The sequence below is a fragment of the Mauremys reevesii genome, linkage group 13, assembly GCF_016161935.1.
Source record: "Mauremys reevesii isolate NIE-2019 linkage group 13, ASM1616193v1, whole genome shotgun sequence".
Lineage (NCBI taxonomy): Eukaryota > Metazoa > Chordata > Testudines > Geoemydidae > Mauremys > Mauremys reevesii.
The window spans coordinates 33720528-33743461 of NC_052635.1; the positions used below are offsets into that span (position 1 = coordinate 33720528).

Consider the following 22934-nt stretch of genomic DNA (forward strand, 5'->3'; position numbering starts at 1 on the left):
CCCCCATTGGCCAGGAGCGGCGAACCACGGCGAACCATGGCCAGTGGGAGCTGCGATCAGCCAAACCTGTGGATGCAGCAGCTAAACAAACCAGCCCGGCCCGCCAGGGGCTTTCCTTAAACAAGCGGCGGCCCTAGTTTGAGAACCACTGGTATAAACCATTCACGTCCTGGGTGTGGTGTTCTGTCTCATCTAGTGGCACCAAGACCACTTAGAGACAGAGTGAGAGAGATTAATGAGTTTGCTCTACAGCCTTAGCTAACAGCCAGTTGGCTTTTAGCTCATGCAATAGAAGCTCATGTACTGAAGTCCCTGGTTTGCTCCTGCCCACCACTGATGGTGTTACAATGGCAGTGCTTCTGCATCGCTGACAAGTAACTCCCGACTAATAGCAAAATTAAGGCTCAACGATCATATAACTAAGTATTTAATTGGAGTGATAAAGATACTATTTAAGACCACCTTTCTTCAGACATGGCCGTTCTTCCCTTGGCATTGCTTTTTTTTAACCCTGCACTGTTGCAATGGAGTAGACACACAAGGGGCTTTACGCTTATTATTTGCTCATTCCACAGGGCTACACTGTGGGCCTGATCCAAAGCCCATTCAAGTCAATAGGAATCCTTTCACTGACTTCACTGGGCTTTCAATGGCCCCCAGTGCTTAGTACTTGCATCCACACATAGCTTCCGCTCACACTTAACTGCAGTGCAGCAGCCTTATGTTCCCTGTTGCACAGTGAACAAGGATTTACAAGATCAAATCGTAAATCATAAGGTGACCTGTCACCAAATAGTGGCCAATACCTGCCATTTCAGGGGAAGATGAAACCTGCCAATAACACACTTAATTGTTCAATATTGTATATGGCATGACAAAGTATGCCCTGTGGTAAAGTATTTAAGCCATGAGGCATGAGATTTGGCATTCCTATTTTAGCATTACTATGAATGTTTCTGGCCATATTTTCTATCCTGTTTTAAAGTTAAGATTTGGTTTCAGCCTTTGATCTCCGGATGCAGTGGATTGTCCAGGCTAACTAGTCAATATGGGGGAGAAAGTATTGTTTTAAATTTACATGCCCCCCCAGTATATTGACACCTGTTGACCTCTCCATATTATGGGATGGCGTGAAGAGATGGAGCTGAGCTCTTGTCACTTAACCAGTCATAATCTGAAGTATCTCAACCAACGCTCCTTATTCTTCAGCACTGTTTCCCCCCACTCTTTCCTTAGATATGTGCAACCCCAGTCTCTAACCATCTTCAGGGTCTATCTCCTATGTATCAATTACACATTTCTAGTCCAGGCTGTTTCAGTAGAAGTGAAAGATGTGTTCTCATGCTAATTATAATAATCTTACATCTATATAGTACCTGAATCCTACTTATCAATTAGTATTATTACTCATGTTTATTACAAAAGTATTTAAAGGTCAACCAAGAATGGGGCCCCATTGTAAAAGGCACTGTACAAACACAGAGTAATGGATGGTCCCTGCCCTGAGGAGTTTACAATTCAAATAGACCAGACAGACACAGGGCGGGGGAAGGGGTACCCCACACGTGCTGAGTGAACAATGAGCTGTACACATAGAGAATCAGTGAAATGCAGCCACATCTGTGGTGGAAGGTGGCAGTCAAAGGCCCATGTCACGCCACATACCCATAGAGGGAAAGAGAGAGGAAATTTTAGCTAATCTACCAATGGCTGGTTGCATCTATGCCATGTTGCATCCCTTTTCTCTATTGCCTGGCTGTGCTCAGGGGTGGCTCTAGCCATTTCGCTGCCCCAAGCACGGCGACACGCCGCGGGGGGCGCTCTGTCGGTCGCTGGTCCTGCGGACGTGCCTGCGGAGGGTCCGCTGGTCCCGCAGCTCCGGTGGAGCATCCGCAGGCACGTCTGTGGGAGGTCCACCAGAGCCGCCTGCCGCCCTCCCGGGACCGACAGAGCGCCCCCCGCGGCGTGCCGCCCCAAGCACACGCTTGGCGTGCTGGGGTCTGGAGCCGCCCCTGGCTGTGCTCCGCTGCCCCGGGCACACCCTTGTGTGCCTGTGCCTGTGCCCACGCCTGGCTCCTTCCCTGCCCACAACCAGATGTTCCTTTACTGGAGTCACCTCCTGCCCAGCTGTGACCCCTGGCTGCTCCCCTTGCCCGCAGCGTCCTCGCTGGCTGCCCCCGCCCCCGCCAGTCCTTCTCCAGCCTACCCACGCCCTGCCCCGCTCTCGCCACGCCCAGCTCAGCCCTGGGCACAAAAGCGCGTGGCTGGGTGTGGGTGGAGCTGAAGAAACTGGGCCCGCCCTGGGGCGTGGCCTGGCGGCGACGGGGCGTGGCTCGAAACAGCTGCTGTCTTGCGCGTGCGGGTTAGGCCGCCGCCCGTTGCCGACTCGGGTGGGCGTGGCGGAGGGCCGGCCCCTTTGGGCCGCCGTCGCGGCGCCGGGGCTGCTTTGCGGAAGTGCAGTGGGGGGCGGCCGGCTGGCTGGTGGAAGATGGCGGGGGTGCAGAGCAGCTCCCGGTACCCGGAGGGATCGGCGCTTCAGGACCCGCTGTCCCGCTTCACCTGCCCCGTCTGCTTGGAGGTGTTTGAGAGCCCGGTGCGGGCCCCCTGCGGCCATGTGTGAGCGGACCCCCGGGGATGGCCGGGTGCGGGGCCGGAGGAGGCTCTGGCAGCCAGCGGGGGGCGCCGTCATGGCAGGGGGTGGGCAGTGGCGGGGAGCTCCACGGGGAGCGGGGGCGCAGAGTAAGTGGGGCCTAGGCGCGGGCACGGAGCGGCTTCGGGAGGGGGTTAGGAGGGAGCCTGTGCCCCCTAAGCTCCGCAGCCCGGGGGAGGGGGTCTGAGCCCTGCCGGAGAAATGGGCCTGTTAGTGCTGTAAGATCCCTGCGAAGAGCTTTCCTTGGGCTTTAAACCCCCCCCCTCCTCCCCCGGAGCCTGTTAACCCCGACGGGCCAGCGGGGCCCAAAGCCGCCGGTCATGTAGCTGAGGGGGAGCTTTGCCTGAGTAAGGATTGAGAGATTGGGCCCTTAGCGGGATCGCTTTCGAGCAGCTGGCAGAAAATCCGACGGGCCAAATGGGCAGCAGCGAGCGCGGGGAATTCCGAAGGCTGGGAAAGGGTGGAGAACCGGCGGGCAGATTCTTGGAAACGAAACCTGGGGGGAATAGAAACCGAAGCAGTTTGGTTGTAGGCAGTGTGCACTGGCGAAGGGGAAGTGTTGAATGGATTAAGGAAGGAGTTCGGCCTTTCTCTTTTCGGGTATGTGGACTAATCTGCTGTGAAGTGGTGTTAAGTCTTTTATGGAAAGGGAAGTGAGGTTTTTTTACCCACGAACGCTTATGCCCAAATCAATCTGTTAGTCTTCAAAGTGCCACCGGACTCCTTGTTGTTTTTGTGAATACAGACTAACATGGCTACCCCCCATATTAAATAAAATGTGGGTGATATGAGCTAAGGATAGAAGGACTATGGTGGGATACTGACAGGATGGGTAGGGTAGGCAGAAACAAGATCTCTGATTGGCTGTGACTAAAGTGAAACTTAATTACAGTTCTGTCTGTGCTGGGACAAGATGCCCTCCCTTCCAGTAAAATTCACAGGAGACAGCCTCTGAGAGGAAATATGCCCTCAGGTTAAACCAGCCTAAGATTAGCCACAATCTTCTTACATACCTTTAAATGCAGTTTTCCTTTTCTACACTAAGGGCAAAGTTGTGGTCACAACTGTCAGTTAAAATGTTCTAGTTAATGTTTTCTAACATGACATTTTCTTAGCTGAAACGTACTGTAAGTTTTATGGGGACGGAACAATGTACATCCCCTTGGAGTTCTGGGGTCTGAAGAAAAGAGCTTTGCAGAGGTATCTGAGACCCTTCTTTCTCTGCATGCAACTAAGGGGAATAGTTGGGCCATTTTTACAAGTTGCGTTTCAGATTACTATAATTGAACGATCAAAAGAATATTTTTTCAATTTGTTTACTTTGTGTTTTGATAGCGCTTTGTTTAGTCAGCTCCACTATGTCATCATTGGTTTGTTTCGGTTTTTGTGTTTGAAACAGTGAAGAGAAACTTTGAAAAGAGGAAAATGTGGCATAAACCACAAATTGGCAAGAGCATTCAGGGACAGGGACATGACTTGAAACTGCTTTTAAATTGACTAGATTTACAGTGACTTGACTATCCCTTAGCATATCAACAGGTTGCTATTTGTCAGTGGATGTTGTCGCTTGTGATTTCTATTTCCTGTAGGGTAGGTCTGGGAGTATTTTAATTAGAACAGTGCAAACATGTTCTATAACATGCATTTTTACAAATCATATTTCTCCCATATTAGCTTTTGCACTCCATGCCTGCAGGAATGTCTGAAGCCTATTGAACCAGTTTGTGGAGTCTGCCGCAGTACCCTGTCTCCTGGCAGTAGAGCTGTGGACCTGGAACAGCAAATTGAAATGACAGAAACCACTTGTGATGGCTGCGATAAAAAAGTATGAAAGCACAAAAAAAAAGGAAGTACATACATGGCTGAACTAGGCAAACCGCTAACATGGAAATACAATATTTGCACATCTGATTGTTTATTCCCTAGAAAGCTGAACTTTAATTGTGATAAATAATCCACGTGGACTGCGTGTAGGGTAACATTAGGAGGTTTCCCTTTCCCCTGCCTGCGTTTTTTTTCATTAGGACGTGGGTTTCAAGTAGAAATATACAGTTAACATGAAGCAGAAGATGCAATAGGCTACTGAGCTACATGCACTTCAGCAGGGGTAAATTCTGTTCTGCAAATACAGTACAAAGTGAAAACTGTCTTAAGGGATGGACAGATTGGTTTCTTAATGAAACTTTTCTACTAAAGAAAGGTATAGCAGAATTTTATTCACTAAGTTTGGGGTAGTTATTTAAGACAAAACTGTCTACGGGTAATCTTTTCTATAGATGTGACATTCACAAGAAGATTCTGTGTATGGAAAAATACTTAAATACATTTTATTTCTAATGGTAGGGGAGTAGTATTTCTTTCTCAGTGGAGTTACTAGTACTTCATGTGAACAATGCGGTTTAGGAATTATTGGACACCAGGTAGGATTGCCAGTTTTGTTTGGACATATGCCTGGAAGTTTCATCACATGACATAGTCTTTATTAAAGATTAATCTTTAATTCCTGGAGACTCCAGGACAATCCTGCAGGATTGGCAACCCTAACACCAGGTGATAGATGCTATAAATAATAAGAAACACTAATGAACTTTTTTTACTTTGTTATATGCACAAAGAGTGAAATTTCTACAGTGAATATAGTCCTACATCTAAATATTAAGTTAATTTCCTCAAGGTGAATCAGATTAAGCATTTAAAACTATTTAAGGGACATTGTCATGTTAAATGTACTTTTTCTATCTATGGCTACTAAAAGTCCCCTCCCGATTAAATAAAATGTTTGTTTTTGTTTTTTTAGTTTCTCATTTTTATGCTGTTTGCTTTTTGTATTTAATGTAGCTTAAGAAAGTGTAACAGCCCAATGAGTTTCACTTTTGTTTCTGGTTGGTTTCATTTTTGTGCCGGGATGTTAGATTAGCGTCCTACTGAACTACAGTCATTCCCATTCTCTCTCTCTCTCTCTGGCCCAGTGACTCTTCTGCTGTCTATAAATATTTAAGCAATTGTTGGACATAAAGAGAGAATGGGAACTACTCTCTAGCCTGGTGGTGAAGGCATCCAGCTGTGAGTTAGGAAATCCTAGGTCCAGTCCCCCTTCTCCAATCACTCATTATTTATCAATAGCAGAGCAACTTTGACAGGAGAGATTGAGGGAGCCCTACATCAGAATACCACATAACTCAGTGGTTAGAGTGTCCTCCTAAGAGTTGTGGGGACCACTGTTCAATCCTTTCTTCCCCTCTGGCAGAGATGGGGGATTAAACCTGGGTTTCCCACATGCCAGGCAAGTGCTTTAGCCACTAGGCTAAAAGCTATCCGGCAGGTGGGCAGCAGCATTACTACTGCCGAATGCCTGTCTTCCCCTTATTTGTGGGCCCCTCTGGGGCTTTGGTGGGAGATGGGTGTCCAGACACCCAGAGAGAGGCAGCAGTGTGCGTGCCCACAAGCAGAAACATAGGTGCTGAGGGAACTTCCATTCTGAAAAATGTAGGTGCTTACAGAGATTTGTAGTTTTATGTATTGCAGTAGAACCAAAACTGGGACTTTGGTGCCTAAACACCTTTGTGGATCCCACCCTTCATAACTAATGTTTAAATATCTTTGATCTTCACTTGATGATGCAGCGCTTGGTATGTCTCACTGGTGTCAAGACCACACTTAAAACCATTTTCTTTTTAGAATTAATAAAGATGCTAGTGGTTTAACCTGGGTAAATGTTAACCAGAACAACATAGCTAGCTGGACTTTGATTACTAAATTCTGTTTAGGAAAGAACCTTTGGCCTGCATTTCCTTGGCACTCTTAATGTGTCCCTGGCATAATACTCAATGGGGTAGATTTTAGAGTATATCATCTGACAGTAGCCTACTACTGCCACTTGATCCTGTTGTTGCAGGGAATAGTGAAGGGAAGATCTAGAAAACTGACTCAGTACAAAACAGATATAGTAGTTTTCTGCATCTAAAGGGAATATAAAATAAGAATTACAATGGTCAGGTAAACAAGGAATCAGCTGTCCTGCGCAATATAATGCATTGTGTCATTAACAGAAGAGTGTTATAGCTTCACTAACCTAGCTTCTATTTTATAGCTCTCTATTCTATTCTGTCCCATGTGCCAAAACATTTAGCGTTCGCTACTTCAGTCTGATCTGAACATGAAGCTTCTTTAGCAGATTGTTTCTAGATTCCACTGTTTATTTGCAATCCTTTTTTTGAATTTTTAATTGAAAATAACCTTGCCTGTTAACTGTGTGTCTCTCTGTTGCTTACCTAGATGTACCTCTCAAAGATGCGTAGTCATGCAGCTTCTTGTTCAAAATACCAGAATTATATAATGGAAGGCGTTAAAGCTGTAACTAAAGAACCACCTCGTAACACCAGGTGACTATGCCTCTTGAAACATTCCTTTTTCAGATTGGTTAGAGGGGTGCTGCTGGGTAACTGTTGTCCAAAACTAAGGTTTTGGACAGTACTGGTTTTAATTAACTTGGAAAAGTTTTCTTTTTTTGTTTGGTTTTAAACATTCTAGTGCATTGCACCTCTGTGCCAGCAAGTGAGACTGAAAGCAAAACAATATTAGCTCTTCACTTATTTTGCACAATATTTACATTAATCCTCTGATACTGATGTTAACGAGGCCCTAATCCTGCAGTTGAGTGCACAGGCATGCTGCTCCATTGATTTAAATTTCCCAAGCAGGATCAGGTCCTAGGTAAGGGAGGTAAGGAAATGACTGTGCTGCTCTATTAATCTGCACTGTAGCATATCTAGCACTTAATTGTGTGCTTTATTAAAGTGCTGCAAAATTATAATGAAAGCAACTTGAAGAATAGTGTGTATCTATACTTAGAGCTAATTTTTGTAGATGCTGAAGAATAAGCGCTGTATAAATGTTAATTGTATTAAGAATTGTGCTGTTTTAAGATGTCATCTGGCAACTAATAAAGTAACTAATAACTAAAGTAACTGGTAACTAATTCAGTTTGCTTGTATACTGTACACTAAGGGTTTAACTTCCGAGTAGTTTGTATTTGAAATATCCTCTGTCAAGTGATGTTGAATAGCCAGAGACTCTCTGGATTTTAATTCACCTTTCTATGATGTAAAAAAATTTTTATTTTTTTTTTAAACAGGAATGTTCCAAATCGTTTTACCTTTCCTTGTCCTTACTGCAGTGAGAAAAACTTTGATCAGGAAGGACTAGTTGAACATTGCAAAAAATACCACAGCATGGATGCAAAACAAGTGGTAATATTTACAGTATCAAACTCAGTACAACAGTTTTGATGAGGAAATTGGTAATCTCTGGGAAACTACGGAATCGGGGCCCTCACACAAGCACATGCTTAACTTTAAGCATTTGGGTACTTCTGTTGACGCCAGTGGGACTACTCATGCAAATAAAATTAAGTACATGCATATGTGTTTGCAGGATTGGGGCCTAACTGTTAAAAATCTGAACTTGGGTCTGACATGGTCTCTGGTGCATCCACTTTAAGCCATTCTTTCATATTTTAATTTTTTTCTAAGTATTACAGCCTCAAAATTAAAATAACGTAGTAATTTAATAAAACAAACATCTGGAATAAAATACCAATTTAGATAATGTCAAAAACACACTTTTTTTTGAGGTGGCGGGTTGTGGGGAGGAAGCCCCGGGACAGACAAACTTTCATAAAGACATTAAGGTGTCTTAGAATTAACAAGTATTAACACATTCCTATACTTGTAAAAACTTAGTTTTTAAAAAAAATGTAATCTTAAACTGCCTGCCCCAGCAGGCTATTCAAAATGGCTCATGTAGAATGAAGTTTTAGTATTGGATCCTCTCTAAACCATTCCCTACATCCTCAGTAAAAGAGTAGATCACTAATCTGTGATGATAAAAATGTCTCGTAATTGATGAAAACTCTATCTGCAGGTGTGGCAGGAAGTAGAACAGAAGCTGCAAAACTTACAGAAATTCACCTCTAAGAATTAATAGCTCTTTCCTTTGTCCCAAGGGTGGCTCTGGTATCTTCAGGAATTGCCTCAAGTGTCTTGGTTTAGAAAGAAATATTCTCTTTTTCCATGCAGACATGTATCTTCTGCAAAAGCATGATGGGGGGAGGAAATATTTTTTTTTATTCTTGAAAGACAGGGAGGATGAAATACTCAAGGAACTTTATTCAGTATTCTAACTGTCAGTACACAGAGGTAGCTCAAAATTAGCAGTTAAATTCAGAAAAATCTGAATCAAAAGAATTCAGTGAGGAACCAAATATTCTAGTCTAATTTGGCAAAATGTTCTGAATTTGTTTCCTGTGACATATGAGTGTCTTATGAAGAGGTCGTGGTTGTGTTTGTAATCACCATAAGCCTATAAAATCATTTTTTTTCCTTTCATTTCTTTTACAGTTCTGTTTTTTAAATCAGATATTTTGCCAGGGAGGGAAGTGGATTTCAAGAGGCAAATCTAGATTCCAAGGACTGTTGTAATAAGAATGGTCTCCAAAGAAGTCTTTGGTTCTGAGGACATTCCCCATGAACTCAAATATAAATATAATTCAGTATTCGGGTAAAATTTGTTTTCATGGCTTTTTCTCTAAGGTTTGCCCAATTTGTGCCTCGATGCCGTGGGGAGATCCAAATTACAGGAGTGCTAACTTCATGGAACATCTTCAGCGGCGACATCAGTTTTCCTATGATACTTTTGTGGTATGTAATGAGTGCATACTGTTAAAATCTATTGCTCCTGTAATATCTGTTGTGGCTTGGATTAGGTTTTTGAAGGTAGAAATGCCACTAATAGCTGTTTTAGGATATTTCTTAATCTTGGGCTATAGCAAAATGGCAACTGTTACAATATTTTTTTTAATTGTATTAAAACTTAGTTTTTTTCAACTGTTTCTGTGAAATCTGTTCCATCTTGATGCAGTCCTGACAGGGGCAACTCACTTTATTGTTTGAGGTAGACAAATTGTGTTAGGTAGCTTGTGTGTGGGCGTTTATGGATTTTTAAGTACCTTCACTTTCTGAATGTTTGTTCTCATTAGTATCCTTATTCAATTATTATGAAGTCGAGTTTCTAATGCACACTGCTTCTTTTGTCTTTAGGATTATGATGCTGATGAAGATGACATGATGGCACAGGTTTTACTACGTTCCTTGAGGGATCAGTGAACTAAGTGGGAGATAAACTGTATGATACCAACCTTCCATTAGGTGAAAATACACAGCATCCCTGACACCTGTCCCTTCTCATCCCAAGATGATCCCACACATCTGAAAATAAATATGGAAGATTTTTGAAGAATTGCAGTTTCTTGGCTCCAGTACCTGATCTCTCCATACATTACTGTGGGTCTTGTCTATGTTAGTGGTCTCTTTGCTGCTGCTCATCCACTTGAGGGTAGTTCTCTTGCTTCCTTCAATCCAAAGGCTTGACTACACTTGAAACACTACAGCGGCATAGTTGTGCTGTTGTAGCACTTCAGTGAAGATGCTGCCAATGCCAACAGGAGGGGTTCTCCTGTCCGTGTAGGTAATCCACCTCTTGGAGAGGCAGTTGCTAGGTCAACAGAAGAGTTCTTCCATCAACCTAGCGTTGTCTATACTATGGGTTAGGTCAGCTTAACTAAATCACTTGGAGGTGTGGATTTTTTCACACCCCTGAGCGACATAGCTGAATTGACCTAACTTTTTAATGTAGACCAGGCCGGGCCTGGTCTGTGCTTAAAACTTGTACTGGTGTAGCTATGTTGGTTAGAGGTGTGGAGAAACCCACACTCCTGACAGACATAGTTATGTCAACAATACTCCCAGTGTAGATGCTGCCATGTTGACATAAGAGTGCTTCTCTTGGCATAGACGTGGTGGTGGTGGTCCTATACTGGCAGAAAAACTTTGTTGATGTGCACTGCATCTCCACTAGCGGGCTATGCTGGTAAAGGCTCTGTAGTGTAGATACATAGCTTAAGTTTAGCCAGTTGTCTCCACATTACTGCTGCCTGCTCATTTTCCTTCCCTCGTCCCTTGTATCCTTCTGCTCTCTATGTTCCTCTCTGATTTCTTCAGATCCCATAAACACTATAAAGCTTCAAGAAGGAATGGCCTAAATTGACTGTTTGAAGACGAGTTTAAAAAAACCACTTGGCAATATATACTTCCTAAATGTTGATTGAGCATTGGAAGCCATTTTTGGTGAATGGAAACTCTGGTTTTGGATGCAACTGTCAGAAATTTGGTTTGAATTTTAAGATTACCTAATACAACCATGGACTATGCTTTCTTTAACGGGGTTTATAATGCTGGTAGTCAGCCTAAAGGCTATAAGTAATACATTGTAATAAGTAATAAAATATTACTAATACACAATACATTGACTAAATAATGAGTCTTTAAATTATACGCTAACAATTCTGTGCACCAGCATAAGAAACTGATTCACCATATTTATTTAGTTCAGCAGCTGCATGTTACATACTAGCATAAATTATAAATAACTGTATTCTGGTGACAAATTTCTAGCCTAGAAAGTAAAAGTCTGTATTAAAAAGATAGTTCTTACTATTTAAAAAAAAAAATCCACAGGATGTATTTTTCTTTGTGTTACGTCTAATATTAATCAGTCTTATGTGCTGTCTTGACATTTTATTTTTTTATGTCTTCGGCATTGATTTTCTATAGTTTGAACCATTAAGCATTAAATGCAGCCTTTCACTGTCAGAGGAATTCAAAAGCAAAACACTTAACTTTTACCTCTGCCTTTTTTTTTTTTTTTTTTTATTTTAACTATAAAATGTTCCTATACATTTTCAGTTGTCCTGTTCTTCAGGACAACCTGAAGTAACAAATTGGATTAATAATATGCAGGGCTTATACCCACTCTCTGTATGCTTTACAAATTCTAACACGGGTTTGAACACCTGAGCTTCATTTAAATTAGATTTTCAGGTGTCTTCTGAAAGATGTGCTTTTAAACAGGTGAAGCTGTACTTAGAATATGGTCTTCATGTAATGTGTAGATACAGGTATAGTTTTGTGGCAGACTGGTGGAAAGCCTCACAACTCAAATATATGACACACAAAGGTACGGTGCATTCCATTTAAAATGTGACTGTAACATGCAGATCATAGTGTCTGTAATTACTATTTCATATGCAGTGACTCACATGATTTATGATGTCCCTTCTCCTGATAGGTCAAGTGTAACACTCCAGCTCTTCCCCATGCACATGGAGCCAAAAACTTCATTACTTCATGTCTGGGGGTGAGCTTCAATCTGATATGAAAGAAGACTAATGCTGATTTTTGTTATGTCTAATGGTAACTATTGCACTAAAAACTTCATTGTCTGAAACTGAAGTAAAACTGCACCAGGGTCTGTGCTTTCAGAATTGATTGGATTTGCATACCTAACTTCAGCACACAGTTATAATTACTTGCACAAATGAGGCACCTAAATGCTTCTGCAATTCAGAACATGCAATTCTGAAAACTAGGGCCCAGAGTATGTTTTGTTGATGCATACCCCAGGGAATTATTTTTCTATAATTATGTATAGTTTAATCATCTTTAGAGTCTTTGTCAACTGGCTGTAACTTTGAGACCATGTATTGGTGACAGTAGACTTCAGACATGTGGTGGTTTATGTCCAAGTGGCTTACTATTAATTCCATTAATGGCCAGCAGTTGATATTACCTTTCTAGAAAATGCTTTTTGTTTTGGTTTAACTTTTTTTTTTTTAATTGATAAGTTAGCACTTAGAAGCTTCAAATTACTGGGGTCCCATCAGCTAAGCCTCCCATCTCTACTGGGTGTTTAACTCACTTTTTTGAACTGTTCTAAGTAATGGTTTAAAGACTTCCAGCTAAAATGGTTTGTTTGACATTTGGCCTCATCCACACAGGCTGGGCAAGCTAAGTTTAAACCATTTTTAAATTGAACGTTTGTTTTTAATATAACTTTGCTAATTTGGAACAGATCAGTAATCTGCTTGACTTGTGTGTTGAATTTTTGAAAAGAGTTTCATACAGTGCTATGAAAATATAAACTACTATGTATTTTTGATACTCTGCTTGGCAGAGATGTTAACATCTCTCAACACTTTTGGTGGAAGCTCCTAATATTGAATTATAGAATTTCTAGGTTCTGGCTAGAACCCAAAGTCTTGTAATACACTGACTGATTCCAGATTTCTGCTAGTATTTAAGTGCACTTCCATGTAATTCCGATAAAATGTTTCAGAAAGCATCTAAGCAATTAAATTGTCTTGTTCTGGCTTTTGAAGACAAGGTATAAATAAATTTCATATAATTTATAAAATGTTATCTTTATGTAAACTTTTGTAACTTCCCCCATGGTTCCATATTATTCTCACAGCTTCTCCCTGAAGGAAAGCTGTGGCTGGCTCCATAACACATCACTGGGTCCAATAAAATTGGATGGATGCAAACACAAGAGACTACAGCTCAGCCTATGCAGAGATATTTTGTGTAGGTTTTTAACATTGGCAGCAGCTGTGCTGGTTTTAAATGCAAGTGTAGACCAGACTGGTTTTTAAAACCAGTTCAGATAAGCATGATTCAGACTGAGCTGGCAGTAACTCTTATCTGATTGGGTTTTGTTTGGTGTACATTAGCTCTTAGCACTTGTACTTGAGGCTTTGTGTGAAAATGGCCGCTTCATGCTACACTTGCATGCTGTTGTATTTGTTGGTGCCGAAGTCACTGCTACCAATGATGCACCACAAAGTAGTACAGGTCAGAAAACCCCAAAACAAACACTGGTGCAGCTGCACTTGTTACTAAAGGTGTGTGCTAAGTTTTCTAGGGTAAACCAGGCCTAGTTGGTGTAGGAGGGCCTTCCCAGGGATCTTTATCTTAGTCTGTAGCATTTGAGCATTCCTAGTTTGTAGCTCATCTGGCTGTAAAGGATAACGTGAATGCCTTTGTCTTGAGTCTAGAGCTAGATAGGCTAAAGTGTGAACTTTGTGTCCTCCTCCCCTCTTTCAGTGAGATGGACTCCGAAGTCTAATTCAGTTTAATTGCTCACATTAACAGTAGCAACTTTTGGTTGACAGGATATTCTACATCCAATCAGACTGTCAATTTATTGTTAAAGGGGTTGGATGTGGGTTTCAAATTAAGGACAGGTGAGAAGTTCAGAGCAAGAAATGATTTGGCTGTGCTCATGGAAAAATAGATGACCAATTCTTTTCTAGTTTGGCATTTCAGCAGATAAATAGGAAAACTGAACAATGCCTCGGCACCTGTTAACCTTATAATAGCAGGATTTACAGGCATGTATGATATGGTAACTCAAACTGTAATCAATACTTAATGTCACAAGTTGAGTTGTAATGTGAAATATGGTGTACACAACTCAAACTTCAGTTCTTTACAAGTATTTAAGAACTATAGCAAAGTGTCTTTAAAATACCCATGCCTGCTCCTTTAGCAGATAAACAGAGAAAATACAGATTGTGTTTTTATCAGTACTTAATTACTCAAAGTACCTAATCCCTATATGCTCAGTTTACAGTGAGGTTGTGTTTGATTTGATAAACTCATTCATCCAGCGTAGCAGCCAGAGTAGTTCTGTATCACAAAAAAAAAAAGAGAGTCTCCTTGTGGCACAAATTACTATAAAATTTTTTTTTTTTAAAATTTAAAGTTTAGGCACAAGGCAAGGATGCCTCGTTTTGTTCATTCAGCCAGCAAGAAGAAGTATTAAATTAAAGATAGCCAACAACAAATAGTTTTGTGATTTCTGAATGTGTGTGAAGTACTCTGCCAGAGCATCTTTCAACTCATTGTCAGCAGCCACCCTTGAGGCCATAGCACATCCAACATGCTCCTTGTTGGTGTTAATCTAATCTGTCCTATTTGGAACTATAAAGTCCCAGTTTCTAGGAGTGAGATGGATGGCATTTCTCTCTACTCTCAGAGAGATAGAGCAGAGAGAAGCAGTTAAGCAGTTGGGTTTGTGTTTTTTTTTTTTTTTTTTTTTATCTGATAGATTTACTCAACCTCCACCTTATCAGTTAGTGATGAAGGGTGACACACAGTCAGCTTTTCTTCATTACAATGAATCCCACTGATGATGCACTAAAAATCTCAAACAACTTTCTATGTGAAGGATGCCTGTGATCTACAATACTAATGAAATGTATCCTGGATTCTAATTTCTCCTGACTTACAAAAGCGCTAGGCCTCTGACTATCTAAGGTACTCATTTAGCCCCTATCATTGCAGTATTTGAGTGCCTCACAATCTTCAATATATTTATCCACACCTGGGAAGCTGAGGCTCAGCAGGTGTGTCTCCACTGCACTAAAAGACTAGTGGCTGCTCCAGGTCAGCAGACTTGGGGGGTTCAGGGGCTCTGGGGCCTCTGGGGCTAATGGGTAGTGTGTGGTGTGGGTTGGGGTGGGGATGGAGCCTAGGCTCTGAGACCCCCTGGGGAGGGGGAGTGCTCCCTAAAAGCAAATCAAAAAAAGTCTTTTTCTGCTTTTTTCTCTGAGTGCAGCTGAATAGTCTGAAGAGTCTGGTGCCAGTTGTCTTTTATCACAGCAGACAGAGAAGTGAGACCCAGACAGCACAGACATCATGGTCACAATCTTATAGTTATAGTTGTGGTAGGTTGTAGGTAAGAATTGAAGTTCTGGCTAATCTGCTAGCCTCTTCCTCCTCCTTCCTGTTATCCTTCCTGTTAGTAATCTCATCGTAAAAGTCTCTAGGTCACTAGGTGAATAGCTACTTGAGTTAAGTTGATCTGAAATCCTCCCTCCTTCCTCCCTCCCCAGACAAAGGCCTGAGCTGACATATATGGAGGCTATCTGATGGAGCTAGTGCAGTGCTGGAAACCTGCACAGCTGTGAAAAGGAAGGAAGGGAAACTGCAAGGAAGGAGATCCAGCCATTTGTCCATCTGCAATGGTAGAAATTGCTAAAAAAACAAAACCTTTTTTAAGACCTTTCAAACTTTTTGAATTACCTGCTGTAGGTTACTATGCCCCAGAGGGAGCAGAAAGAGGAAGCAGAAGTGAGTGAAAGAAGTGACAAAGTGATGATCCTGTGCCAGCAGTAAAAGATCCCTTGGTGCTTGTTTCTGCCTCAGAACATGTGCACTGCTGCCTCGCAGTAGAGGCCTGGGCTTGGGCCCCTAAGTCCTGTGGTGATTCATAAACTGGGGAAGACAGGCATTCAGGTGCCTAATGTGTGGGCAGTGCCACTCCACAGCGCATGTTCAGAGACTGCCTACACAATTGATGCAAATTCACATGCAGAGCTCAAACACCCTGGGGGCAGGAGGGAAGGCAGAGGAGGATATCCCTTTAACTATTAGCTTAGTGTGTAGGGTACTCACCCAGGATGTGGGAGACCCTGATTTTCTCTCTCTCTCTCTAACACACACACACACACACGGTTTGAACAAGAATCTGCCCCATCTCAGATGAGGCTAGGGAATATTCTGAGGTGGGGCTTCTTCATCTCACTTTAGTTGTTCCACTTAAATTAAGTAATTGAATATTCTTTGAGCCAGAGAAAGTTGGAATGATTCTATACAGGGTAGGGCATTCACTTGAGAGGTGTCAAAGCCCAGTTCGATCCCCTTCTCATCAGGCAGGGCAGGGACTTAAACAGGAGAGGGGGAAGTCTCCCACATCCTGGATGAGTACCCTAACCAGTGGGCTAAAGGTTATATGGGAGGTCTCTAACAGGCGGTTGGGTGCCTGCATGTTAAGGCCAATCTTTCCACAATTCATGAATCACTAGCAGAGATAGGGGTGCCGCCCTATAGCTGGGATTTAAGCGCTGAACTCAGAGAGGGTTAAGTACACAACCCTCTCCTCAGCATCTCTTGTTGGCTCTCTGCCTGGCATGCTGGCTGTGTGGATCATGATCAGTCACAGATCACACAATGTATTCAGATGTTCAATACTTTGCAGCTGATTATACCCTACACCCACCACTTTTTCATACTAATTTTATGACTGTTACTGGGATCTTTTTGGGTGGGGGGGAGAAGAAAGAACAACTTTTTGCTTTCTTGAGGTGGTCACAGCTGGAGATTTAGCCCCATGGCTCCAATTAACACTAATTATAATTTCATGGTTAAATCCCCATGTTTTTGAGTGCTGGCCCATAAATTCCTTTTTCATAATGCCCTTTTCTATTACATGGAAAAATCACATCACAAAGAAGCTATAATGGCCTCTAAACAGCAGAGGGAGTCCTTGCATTTTAGAGAAACTAGGTGCCCTATCTATTTTGACCAATGTGAACTGAAGCCATGTACACATTGCAGACAGCCTGTCTTGTGGGCCTCTTCTCTGTCAGCTATCATCAAACCCCCTTCTTTAGAGTATTCCTTAGAATCGTGCTCCAACATTCGTTATAACAGTACCAGTCCCATGGAGTTGCAAAGCTGGGTCAAATCATGCATCTAAATAAAGAGTTGATCAGTCTTACATGAAGGTTGCCTCAGTGAAGTATTAGACCTTGCTTTTTGTTACAGGAAAGTTCCACTTACAGCTCTGGCCCCCTCAGCACATGGAAGTAACTGTAAGAGTTTTGCTTTTACAGTTAAAATACAACAGGAATTTTTAAATGGCCTCCTGTTGAGCAGAGAACTTAAAAATGAGAAAATCCTAAATAGATAATCTAGCTCATCCTCTGGCTAATGCTGGATTTCTCCCTGTGCTTTATTAACGTGACTAGCATGACTGATGGAGAAGAAGCTGCTCACTTCTTAAAAGGAAACCACTTAAGTGGGTACCGGTAACAAAGTCCCCCACAAAAGGGCAGGTGATTAGCATGACCCACTCAATAGATGCAACAAGCAAGCGATGGGCAAACCCTGAGCCCTAGAGGCTATTAGGGCAACCAGGGAGCAACTATAGACAGGCTGAAGGTGGACCTAGCAACAGAAAATCAACACAAATGATGCACCCAAGGATAGTCTTTGCACCTCTTTGATTTCCACACACCATCAGGCAAGGTAGTGGACCTTGCCTGGGTGACTTGCATTTACACTGCAGAATCCTAGCAGACCTTCAATGATCATTCTATCCAAAAGCTATTTGACTTCAGGACAGTCAGTCCAGGGATGAATTTAGCCCAACATTTTTCACTGTCTCCTTTTGTTTGTGGAGGGCCCAAACCATTACCCATGTGCCCAATGGCAAACCACTCCTCCAGCTGAAGTCAACAAACCTGAATGAAAGGAGTGACTGCTGCTGCTCTGCTGGTAGGCTTTGGCCTGCATCCTAGCAGAATGCAAGGTCTGTAGAACAGCAAAAGGCTAGTGCAGGATGCAGAAGAGAAATTATCTACTGTGCCGTTAACGGATTCCCATCGTGTTCTTTCCCCTTCCTTCCTCAGCCATTACAAGACTAAAGCCAACAGCTCTGTTAGAACCAACAGGAACTCAAGACTTTTATAGCAGATGGCTGGACCTGTGCTGTCAAGTTTCACAGCAAAGGGGAAATGTAACTAATTTGAGAGGGGAGAGAGGATCAGTGTGAGGCAGGAGCAAAAACTTTGGCTGAGCCCTTTAAAGTGAAAATTAATTATTCCCTATAGTGCCAGGAAACCTGGGCTATTCTCACTCTCCTTCGGCAAGCTTGCCATGTTTGCCACCCTCCCAATAACCCATGTCTAGTGGCAAGCTGAAACATCTGCGGTATGTCCATTACCCCCCAACTGTAAGTCAGTATCCACTTGCATTAAAGCTCCAGTGGTGAATTATTCAAATAATCATGGCATGGGTGGGGGGTGTAATTGACCACGCTTGTATATGGGGGCGGGAAAGAGGGACCCCAATCGATTTTGAGACACTAGGAAACGGCTCACATTAAAGAGCTGTGTATTCTGAACAGCCCCAGTGGTTGGTCGCTGATTCTAATTAGCCGCCAGGAAAGCACGAAGCCCAAGCCAAACCGGTGCGTCTCATCGCCACCTCGGGGTGCCTGGGTAAGGACTGCCCGCTGCTACAGCTCACCTAGGTCCATCTTTCAACTTGCCGACAGCAGCCAAGGTGAGCACGTTTGGAAGCCAGGAACGCTCCAGGGCTTTGTTCATTACAGATGGGAAATACCGGGGGTCTGAACTTTTCCTGTATAGAATATTCCCAACTCTGCGGGTTGCAAAGCTCCCTTTCCAAACGCGCCCCGAAGCGGTGCCGGGTTGGAGCCTGCAGCCAGAGTGAGACAATAGCCCTGCCAGAGGTGTGAACTGCCCCAGTTCTTCTCCGTGGGGCGTTGGAGGGACACCATCAAATTTAACACCTGCCTGTCTGGAAAGTCTTTGCCTACTGCTGTGACAAGTCACACTCACCCTTCTTGCAAAGGAACAACCTCGGGGAGCGGGAGAAATCGCTTCCTCTGGTTTTGTGGGTAGCGCATTTGACAGCGTTTTCCCTCGGTCAGTTTCACAGGTTTCCCTGTTGGAGTAGTTCCTTCCGTTGCTTGTGGGAGTCTTTTCACAGGTACACGAAAAAGGGGAGAAACTTAAAACAACAGCAGGGACATTTCAATCGTAAAATTAAACCCGACAAAAAATGGCAGGAGGCACTCCTAGGCAGGGCTACTACCTACAACTGGCCTCGGGGTAACCTGTCTACACTACTAACTATTGCGTGGCTGACTGTTTTAGCTGCACCGCTAGTCGGTTCTGGGCTGATTAGGACAGCATGGGCCGGGTTTGGGTTGGATCTCAACCTAATCGACCCCCTGCGCGTACAGTCCAGAGCAAGGGAATCTTGTCCGTCCATTTCAGCCGCTGTGTGGCTCAGGTTTTCCTTTTGCTGGCTAGAGGATTCCTCATTAGGGAGAAATGCTGAAACACTGAATGTTGGCCCAGCACGTATTCCATTCACCATTGCTGTCAATGAGAACCTCTCTGCTGACTTCAGCGCCAGCTGAATCTGGCGGCTAGAGACACTGATTGAATCAATCGTTACAGTCCATGGAGAGACGCCAATTGACTTCAACAGGTTTTTGTTTTGGTTGGTTTTTATCAGGCCCCTAATACCTTAGCTAGACAGCCAGCTAGAAATAATGTATTCATCAGGAGCAATCGGCAGGATTTACTAGCTGTTTTCTGCTTTAAACTCACTTTTCAAGTTTTTCTTCAACTAAAATACTTCATGACTCTGAGGACACATCTATGCCTACTAAACTGATCCCTGTTAAGAACTGCCTCTTATAGTCAGTGCTGCCTGCCTCAAGCAGGATTCGTGTCTCGTGAAATGGAGATGCCTTTGAAATTCAATAGAGGTGCACCTGAGCAGGGGTCAGAATTTTCCTGCCTTCATGGGTATTTGCATCTGGGAATTCGGGGGGGGAGAGCCAGGAGGATAGGATCTGAACTCGGGGGAAGTGGGTCGGTATTTAAACGTAGGAGAAAAGTGTGCGCTGATGGGGGTGTTGAGTCAGTCACCTGCCTAGATCCATTAAAGAGATTCTTTATTTCCAAGAAAGGGTGAATTTTAGTAAAACTACATGGTAGAGCGTTTGGGGGGGTGTCTCTCTCCCCCCCCCCGCCCCCAGTGGCACATTTGAGCTGCAATTCCGTTTTCCAATTCCTCTGCTGGCTAGAGGAGCACGGGGTTGACAAGATTACACGTGGCTAATATAATTAAAGGTACACAATTACATTATGCCTAACTTGATTTCTGAAATGATTTTCTTTACAAAGGAGTTTTCCTTAGATTTTAAGTAGATGACCTGTATCTCTGGCTTCAGGCAATGCTGGTCTGTGTGTCTGACACCCTCTAGCATATCCTCACACTCGTGTGTTTAGCTTTAATCCAGTCAGATCACCTTGCCAACTGTCTGTAGTATTTTGATTTTTAGATTTCCCGGGACAAAAAACTTGATACGTTTTATACAAACTACATTTCCCCCCGGGAAACAACGTGCAGCCACTTTTCTAAATCACTCACCTATTAGAAATTCCTCCTTGGATCATGTTAACAGTTTTATAACTGACTTGAGCTCTTCAAACCTCCCCTTCTGTCAATAGCACCTCACTTTATGACCCTATGGAACTGTCTCCACCTCCTTTAACTTTTCCTAATTGTGTCAATTTTGACTCACTCCCAGCACAATAGGAGTTACCAACTTGAAAGGGCAGTGATCTGGGCCCGATCCAAATCCCATTGAAATCAATGGGAAACGTCAGTGGGAGTCTCCACCCTGCTTTTAAAGGGGGGGGGTTTGGGGGGAGTTTGTTCTGAGTTAGAACTGCAATTTAGCGCGCTTTTGTTGTGCCTGCGGATACACACGTATTTTTTAAAGCAATGGAACAGCGGTCAGTTTGGTTGAGGAGGGACCCTGCTTCTCCTGTCCATATTTTAAGGCGTTCCCAGCTACAGCCATAAGAGTAGTGAATCATTACGGTAATAATAGCAACATGATTTGTGCATCTAATTTTATTCTAGATTTTTTTTAAAATAATCCGCTTTGCAAATTTTCATTTTATCTCCCTCTATTCAAAACCACGCAAGAAATTATTAAATGCAGCAGTCTAATAAACGAAGAGTAGAACGTGGCTAGGGGCGTTGTCCTGTCCAGCAGCGCAGTCCCAGAGTTGTCTAAGCACTGGGGGTTTTCTATCTCCCTACCATTTGGCTGAAGTTATTAGTCGTCAAGTCATGTGTATGCTAGAAAAATTGCACCGGTTTAGCCATATCCCTTAAAATCAGTCTAGTTAAACCAGTGTAAACGCCAAATGTAGATGACCATGTCGACACACTTCAATGGGTTTAACGCTTGCTTGAATCGGTTTAGTTTAATAGGAAACTGTTTAATCAGAGAGGAGCGGGTCTCTTAAATTCAGGGCTGTCCCGTTGATATATGGGTTTGGCCCTTGGGGCATTAAAAAAAAATGATTGCAATGTAAACTGTATCAGAGGGGTAGCCGTGTTAGTCTGGATCTGTAAAAGCAGCAAAGAATCCTGTGGCACCTTATAGACTAACAGACGTTTTGGAGCATGAGCTTTGTGGGTGAATACCCACTTCGTCAGATGCAAGGCGGATGCACCCAGGAAAGCTCATGCTCCAAAACGTCTGTTAGTCTATAAGGTGCCACAGGATTCTTTGCTGCTTTTACAGTGTAAACTGTGTAACATCTCCTCCCTGTTATTGGTTATCCCTCTCCCCTCCCCACATCCCGATTTTTAAACCCTTTTGAATTTGAACCCTTTCAAAATAGCAGCTCATCATGAAACTTGTCTCCTCCAGTAGCAAGGAGAATAAATCCCGATTTATTCGGATCTGAATACAGTTTTCCTTAAATGCCTGCAGAGGGCGATGCTGACCCAATCTGGAAAGAGCCGGGGGAGCCTCTGTTCCACGTGGTGGTGCATTTGTTTGAAAAAAGAAACATTCAGCAAATAGCGTTATGAATTAGGTCAATAATTAAAATCGAATCAATTCAAGGCGTCTGCTCTTGTTCTAACCTGGGCCTGGCGCACAGAACGTTGTCTGGAGCAATGAAATAGAAGATGTGTGAGAGGAGGTTCTTTGCTGATGGCTTTTCACTTTAATTTCTATCACCCTGTAAACTCCCATTTTAGTCCCTTTTAGTCTAGCTCGTTTTTTGGTGTCTTGACTGTCCCACTTTCCCCCCCATGCTTGATGATGTGCAGATACCAATCTAGCAGCTCCCTAGCTTGCTTCCAGGCCTCCTCACAGACATCTGTACCAACAGCCCAAATTATCCTGGGGCTGAGCCCTCTTTACCCCCACCCCCTTGCCCAGGGCTTCCCCGGCCCGCACCTGCTGTCCCTGGAATGCGGAGGGCGCAGGTGGCATCTGGCTGACACGTGTGAACTTGCAGCCTGGGAGAGGAAGCAAAGTTCACCAAAGAGACAGGAGTTGTCTTGAAATCTGTGCTAATGCCTCCCTCTGTAGCAGCTCTTTAAAGACATGTGCTGCTTTGGAGACCTAAACACCCAGCTGGGCCTGAGCACAAGCATATTAGCTTGCGCAAGTGTCCCCAGAGAAACCCCTTCTTTCGCAGCAATCTGCGAAAGCTGGACCTCACTGGGTGCTTTCTGTGAGAGAGGTCCCAGCTGTAGGGGCTGGGCCTGGGATTTGGTTCTGCTTCTGGTGGAGGGAAGAGCCAACTGTGATGTTCCAATGCGGTCTGGACTGAAACTCCCCCAAAGTCTGTCCATGGCAGCGCTTGGACTGTGTCCCTCGCCAGCACAGGGATCAGAGGCGGAGAGCGTCTGTGTATTGCTTGAAACCGGAGAATATCTGTGCTAAAGGGCGGAATTGACAGCAAGAG

General features: G+C 43.5%; 1 protein-coding gene across 2 annotated transcripts; it reads left to right on the forward strand.

The window, feature by feature from the left end:
* Positions 1-2346: 2346 nt before the first annotated feature.
* Positions 2347-9946, forward strand: RNF114 (ring finger protein 114). Of its 2 annotated transcripts, none has more exons than XM_039499285.1 (6): positions 2347-2616; positions 4325-4475; positions 6926-7032; positions 7785-7899; positions 9241-9348; positions 9748-9946. In XM_039499285.1, the coding sequence occupies exons 1-6, from the start codon at positions 2489-2491 to the stop codon at positions 9811-9813; spliced, it is 675 nt and encodes a 224-aa protein (XP_039355219.1). In that variant the 5' UTR covers positions 2347-2488; the 3' UTR covers positions 9814-9946. The 2 variants fall into 2 exon arrangements, with proteins under 2 accessions (XP_039355219.1, XP_039355220.1); XM_039499286.1 differs by lacking the exon at positions 2347-2616 and adding an exon at positions 3786-3850.
* Positions 9947-22934: the final 12988 nt, after the last annotated feature.

What these genes read in the sequence shown, in the direction of transcription:
- RNF114 (XM_039499285.1), top strand. Translation starts at nt 2,489, where the DNA reads ATGGCGGGGGTGCAGAGCAGCTCCCGGTACCCGGAGGGATCGGCGCTT. An exon ending in CGGGCCCCCTGCGGCCATGT is followed by an intron (nt 2,617 to 4,324) that starts GTGAGCGGACCC and finishes CTCCCATATTAG; the next exon opens with CTTTTGCACTCCATGCCTGC. An exon ending in GAACCACCTCGTAACACCAG is followed by an intron (nt 7,033 to 7,784) that starts GTGACTATGCCT and finishes TTTTTTAAACAG; the next exon opens with GAATGTTCCAAATCGTTTTA.